This window comes from Oryza sativa, chromosome 9, assembly GCF_034140825.1.
Source record: "Oryza sativa Japonica Group chromosome 9, ASM3414082v1".
Classification (NCBI taxonomy): Eukaryota; Viridiplantae; Streptophyta; class Magnoliopsida; order Poales; family Poaceae; genus Oryza; species Oryza sativa.
Window position 1 is genome coordinate 16559178 of NC_089043.1, and position 6799 is coordinate 16565976.

General features: G+C 41.8%; 1 protein-coding gene across 3 annotated transcripts; it reads left to right on the plus strand.

The window, feature by feature from the left end:
• LOC4346883 (protein ALTERED PHOSPHATE STARVATION RESPONSE 1) lies at positions 1 to 6589 on the plus strand. 3 transcript variants are annotated; one of them, XM_015755515.3, is made up of 7 exons: positions 1 to 510; positions 670 to 749; positions 1624 to 2591; positions 2685 to 2756; positions 2878 to 3095; positions 5356 to 5579; positions 5753 to 6589. In XM_015755515.3, the coding sequence occupies exons 3-7, from the start codon at positions 1634 to 1636 to the stop codon at positions 6339 to 6341; spliced, it is 2061 nt and encodes a 686-aa protein (XP_015611001.1). In that variant the 5' UTR covers positions 1 to 510; positions 670 to 749; positions 1624 to 1633; the 3' UTR covers positions 6342 to 6589. The 3 variants fall into 3 exon arrangements, with proteins under 3 accessions (XP_015611001.1, XP_015610999.1, XP_015611000.1); XM_015755513.3 differs by having other exon boundaries at positions 378 to 510; positions 2682 to 2756; XM_015755514.3 differs by having other exon boundaries at positions 423 to 566; positions 2682 to 2756.
• The last annotated feature ends 210 nt before the right edge of the window (positions 6590 to 6799 follow it).

The following is a 6799-nucleotide window of genomic DNA, read 5'->3' on the forward strand; positions in this document are numbered from 1 at the left end:
GCGCCGCCTCCCCTCACCGGCGTCCGCCGATCGAGCCCCGTTGCGTCACATGCGGCGCGTGCGCCGCGGGAGGGTGGGTGGGTGGGGATGGGCCGCCCGCCACCGCCGCCGTCGTCACCATCCCGTCCGCCCTCGCGCGCGCAGCCGGATCATATCATCACCACTTCGATCGATCACTACTAACGCCCGCATTTGCCGCGTCAGCGCTGCTGGCTAGCTGCCGCGAGTGCCAGGTTCGCACGAAGGAAGGGGACAATCCTAGAGAGAGCAAAGATCACAGCTTGCTGATGAATGCGCTAGTAACGCCATCTACATTTGGCTTGTTCTGCTGCTCCGCTTTGTGTGATTTGGGTTGCAAATTAAAAGGCGAGGTCTTTTTCTCCTCCTTTTCTTTGCCTTTTGGGTTCTTGGACTCGATCGCCAGGGAGAGGGAGTTCTCTTCTCGAGGGACGGGAAGGATCGCTTCTTCTCTCCGTGTGTCGCCGCTTTGCTTTCGCTGCGCCTGAGAAGGTGCGATGCGATCGATCGATCTCCTGCCTCGGTTCTTGCTCCGCCGCGCCGCCATGGTCGGCTGGGGATTTTTGGGGTTTTTTTTTTAATTTCTTCTCCTTGGTTTCTTGGATCGGAATTCTGACTCTTGTTCATGCGACCGTGTTTCCCTGATTGCAGGGGTGGTACGATGTTGAGGTGACCGCTCTATCTACGTGGTGATGTTTGGCTGATCATCTTGGACTTGTTCAGGATTTCAGGTGAGTGTTTCAGTCAGTTCATCACTGCCGCTCGGTCTTGTAGATTGATAGTTTCGTCTTCGTCCTGTGTTGTGAAGTTTTTTTTTTCTTTTCTCTGTTGTTTGACGTGTACTTTTGATTTCGTTATGCTTGATTGATGGACTAATCATTAGGTGGTCTCCGAGCGCATAGGCACCCTGAATCAATGGATTGCAATGATCATATTGCTCTTTATCTAAAAAAATGATTATATTGCTGTGGCAAAATAGGGTGTTGTTTCTTTTCTTTTTTTTCTTCAGAAAGTTCAGGTGTGGTCTTAAACAAAGTGTTCTTTTCAGTTTTCACCGGGTTGAAGTTTTCGTGTTGGTTAGATCCCAAGTTGTTTAATAATCATTGGTTTCATTTGCTGGTGTGGTCCCTATGGATACCCTGAAACTGAGAGTTCAATGGACAGTTTCTCTGTTGTATCTTGATTATTATTTTTCTGCGGGGAATCTTGAATTTTCTTTATAATTAGCCTCAATACTTGTGCTAAATCCTTTGGTTTCAACATGCGTAGATTAGAATTTATAATCATGTCTCGTCGATAATCAAGTGAAATGGACTTTGTCAACGATAAATGCACTCTAAATTCTGACATGAAACATCGTTTTGTATTTGCTCTTTTCTGTTTTCTTAGCTAACCAATTCAGTTTACTGATAAAATTGATAAACACATCTTTATGGCCATGTTCTGGTGCATATCATAGATTTTATAATGCTTGAGACTAACCCTGAAATCTAGGGCATGAATGTAAATGGTGATGTCCTTGTAAAAACCATGAATTTCCTGGACATGATAAGCATGTTTTATCTGTATTTATGGTATAAGTTTTTTTTTTTTTGCTGTTATCAGGAAGTGAACCATGGGTTCATCTGTCTCAAAGCAAGACGACGACACCGCATTACTGATCTGCAAGGATCGGTTGAGACACATTGAACAAGCAATTGATGCAAGGTATGCCCTTTCAGCTGCTCAACTTGCATACGAGCAATCTCTCCGCAGTCTTGGCATTGCTCTAAGGCAGTTTGTGGAGGCACACAAGGATGATGATGATATAGAGAGGTCTCCTAGTTCTTCTTATGCTATAGTATCATCATCGCCACCTCACCGTTCCGATGTTAACCATATGAAGTCAGAGGCAAGCACTTCTGTGACAGTGACAATCAACACAAGTCAGGCTAGCTCTGTTCAGAAGGAGCAGTCGGTTACTGCTTTCCTTCCACCACCGCTGCAGCTAGAGTTTTGCTCCTCATGGGATTTCTTTGATCCAACTGTTGTTAGTGAAAATGTTGCATCAGATGCCTCAGTGAACAGCCAAACATTTGAATTGAGAACGTTGGAAGATCTGAGCAATCCAAATGAAATGGGTTTGGCTTCTTCAATTGGAAACACAAGTGAAATTGTTGAGGTGCAAGAAGTGTTTGGTGCACCTGGATGGAAACAGGTTCACAAAAATGATAACCTTCCTGACTTGCACCACTCTAATTCTAATGAAATTCAGATGTCTGGTACTCATTTACCCAATGACTCAAGCTTGGAGGAAGAGCTCGAGCAAGTACAGACGCAGGCTATAGGAGGGCAGAATTCTAATGATGTTAGTGATAATATTAAAAGTGAGGCCAACCATATAAATGTTAATGCTCCCAAAAATGAAGAAGCCAAGGCCATTTTCATCACTGACTCTGACTCATCCAAAGATTTTCTTTCCTGTGTGAAAGATCTTGAACGTCAGTTTTCTAGGGCAGCTGTATCCTGCCATGAGGTCTCGAGGATGCTTGAGACGAAGAAGATCCGCCTTAGCATTTCTTCCCAGACAAAAGGTTAGGACAACATTTTCATGATGGTAGTGTCCTCGTGTTTTTTTTTTCTACTTAACATTGGTGCTAATTTCTCGAATAAACTTTGAATAGCAGGAAAATCATCAGATGTGCTTTTTCGACCAACATTTCTCATCGGTTGCAAAGCCGGAACTGCAGCATCTGATGGTATATTTATCTTCTGCAGACAAATACTGAAATTTGTGAACTTCGGTGTAGTTTATACTCCAACAATGTCAGCCTCATTTTGATGTTTATTGCAAAAATATCATTCATTCTTTTACTGCAGGATCAGAGAAGCGTGTCACAAAAGCAATCACTTGGAATCGCTCACTTTCATCGCGATCATCAGCATCTAAGAACCCACTTACTCCAGCTCAAATGGACGATGAATTTTCAGAGATCTGTAGTGACTTTGTTGAAGAGTTTTGTATGATTTCAGGAAGCCATGCATCCTCTTTAGATAGACTCTACGCTTGGGAAATGAAGCTATATAATGAGTTAAAGGTGAGCTCATATGTGCTCTTCAATCGATGCTTATAAGAGAATTGCACTGGCAATGGATCTTTTACAGCATCTGTGTAGAACCATGGGATTCTGCTTGTCTTGTGTTTTATTAGAAATGTATCAAAACAGATTGTATTATAGTTGTTACCACTATTGTCAACAATTCCTAATGCAAATATACATTAACGCAAAGTCGCAAACTCATACAGAAAAGGTAAATGTATGAAAAAAAATCTTTGACGCATTAGTATCTGCCTTATTATGTAACGCACAGTCCAATTTGGCAAAATAGCATGCATAACTACTTTTAAGGATTAAATAATTATAATCATTCTATGTATTTACTAATGTAAAAAAATGTGAAATGTGTTAATGTATATTGTTTCTGACTTCTTTCGGTAGCATTGCTTGTTTTATAGGATGTACTTCTGCATTAATTTGTGGTTTTATGATGCAAACTTCAAACACATAGCATTTCTAGATTATCATTGCGATTCATTTGCAATTGGCATTCTTATTGCCTCGATGGTTTTGATGAAAGAACCTAGATTACCGCAACATTGGATAATAATAAGACATGGAGGGAAGAGTTCCACATAGTCTTTGCTCCACTTTCATATTTTTGGTTTATAGTTTTGTATATGTTACTGCTTCATTTTTCAAGAAAAACTTGTGTTGCCATGTTTCTGCATTTTTTTTCTGTTGTTCATGGTTGGTTTCTTTTGTGTTAGCCTCTTATTTTTTAAATACACTACATGAAAAAAAATCACCCATACATTTGCATGAAGAAATGGGCTAACGCTATATGGTTATTAAGGTGTTCAACCAAGAACTATATGGTTATTAAGGCATTCAAGATCTGCCATCGCAGGTATCTCCTCACCTTATGGCCGAGAGAAGATACATATGTTGTTAAGGCCACATAGTTATTGTTAAAGCCAGAGAGAATGTGGCGAATGGCGGTGGCGTGTTAGTCCTAGGTCGACGAAAGAACATCTAATTTTAAAGCCACCTATTGGGTGTGCCCAAGTCTTTTTGTCGGTTTGTCACAACTGGGTCTAGGTGCAAACCACCGTCACGTTTGCTTTCCTTGCTCACCTTCTCTAATTTTAGTGGCAGTGAGCAGTGAGGTGGAGCTTTAGATGTTATTATTGAGCTTTATAGTATGCTTGTAAGGATCTTCTTCCCACAAACGACAGGGTGCTCAAGTGTTAGCCTAGGGCACACTTCGCCTTACCTATGTGGGGACCATGACGTATTGACATGTTTATTCAACCCTTTCTGGATAACAGCCATCGGACAGTGACCTATTGCACATACCAAAAGTGTATTATATTTCAAAAGCGATGTTTGTCGGTGTTTGAAAGGTATTATAGGTACCATAACTTTAAAGGAAATTGCAATCATCAACCACTTTTTACTGAAGGTACCTCTATCTTTTGAGAACCATATAACACCCCTAGCATAGATATTTCTTAAAGTGAGGATACTTATATACTACCACAGTCCTGAAATATAGCACTTCTGGCTATACACCAGGACAAGTACTTGTCCAGGTACATAGCCAGAAGTAGCTATGTTTTGGGATGGAGTCATGGAGGTAGCACATTTCTAACGTCTAAACAAAAAACAAGTGCCTAAATTTATGGGCATACCATAAAAAATGAGTTGAGTAATGCATAGGATGTGTTAGAGAAATAAGTTATGCATTGGGGGCAGAGGATTGCTATGTAAGGCTGAAGGCAACTTTGATTACATTGGCGAAGTACGTAAGAAGGTTATGTTGGAGAGTAGATTTGGGAAGCGTGGGGAGGAGTGTGAGTTAGCGAGTGGTCAGGGAGGCCTTGGTGAAAAAAGGGAACATGCTGATTTGTTTGTTTTGACTTCTTTTATATAGTGGCAGTAGCTTCGAGCCTCTGCATCAACTATGAATGCACACAGCCATATATGTTTCTTTCACTATCTTAAATCTTTATAATCACTCCCTTGTAATAATGTCTTAAATATCTGGGGTTATATATGGTATTTGTATTTATCTATTAGAGGTTCCTACAGGTTACAGAATGCAGAAATTGCATTAGGATATAACCTCATTAGTGTCATGATCTTTTTGGGTTCAGAATAGCTTGTAGGAGTAACAAAAAAATGGGGGAAAGAACCGCTACAGTATTTTACTATGTCTAAGTGTAAGAGGCATACTATATATTTTTCTGCTTAATTGGATTTCTGTACTCTAACCTAGCTACTTTATGAACTGCAGGGTACAGAATCACTCAAGAAGATATATGATAAGAAATGCGTTCAGTTAAGGCACCAATTTGAAAGGGATGCGAGTGCCAGACAAGTTGACAAGACTCGAGTTATTGTTAAAGATTTGTATTCGCGGCTCAAGGTAGAAACTGAAGTGCTATATTCAATCTCTAAAATAATTGAGAAGTTAAGGGATGAAGAGCTGCAGCCCCAACTTCTTGAACTATTAAAAGGGTAAGTCCATTGTCAGAACTATGTTTCCTTTTATTTTCAGTTAAATGCTGCACCCTTTCAACAAAGTATTCATGGTTTCATCAAATGCGAATCGCTCAAACAAGATCAAGCTTGCCCTTATTGGTAACTTCTTGGCATTGATTTGGATACTTCTTTTATCGTGCTTGACATAGGTTGACGCGCATGTGGGCAATGATGCATGAAATTCACCGAGTTCAGCAGACCATCGTCTCGTCGTCGGATATCGTTTATGTCCTGAGATCTCCTCGCGGCGAGCCGTACAAGCAGCCCTTGGTGAACCTTGTCAACGAGATGGGTTTCTTCTACTCCAGCTTGACGAATTGGATTGCTGCTTACAAATGCTATGTGGATGGTCTCCACTCCTGGCTGCAGAAATGCGTGCTGCAACCTTACGATCACACCCGGGGAAGGAGGCTGACGCTCTCGCCTCGCCGGCACCTTGCTCCTCCCATGTTCGTGCTCCTTGATGACTGGTCCTCAGCAATCGCGTCACTCCCGGGTGAAGAAACCTTGGGCTCTATCAAGAACATCATGTCAGATCTCAAGAAAATGTTCAAGAATCATCAAGCAGAAGGTAACAAACCGGAGACTGGATCGAAGCTGGCAACCCTGCAGGCCGGTTTAGCAACCATGTTCGATCGGCTGTCAAAGTTTTCAACAGCCATGTCCAGCTTGTCTGAAAGCGTGAAGAACTCAACCGAGGCTGCCCGCGAGGCGTATGCCGTTGGTCGGTCAGGTTAAGTTACAGGATCATACCCATTACCTGGTAAATTTGTTTGAATTCAGTTTATATAGGACAAAAAGAAATAAGTTTCGTCAGAAAGATGGTGATTCGGTGGTGGTGGTGGTGGTATACCCGTCAACTGTACATTCCTTTTACCTGTTTGTGTTCCGAATGTTGGTGGCTCCTGACTAGGCCAGTCAGCGTTTTTTGTAACTGAAATGGTGATTCTGTTTATGCTTCTGGGTGAAGTTTGTAGACAAGTTTACCTGCTGTTTGTTGTGTTGGTTATATGTTTCTGATGCAGTCATGCAGCAAGCAGCGATGTTGGCACTAGGCAGTGACATGCCAAGTTTTGCTTGCCCTGATGGGATCTGGCAGGTTTGGTTGGTACTCTCAATCTCTCATTGATCTTTGTGGCAAAATGGCACTCAGTTTGATTGTTGGGCTGCTCGGTTGGACACTGCTTGGGTTGGGT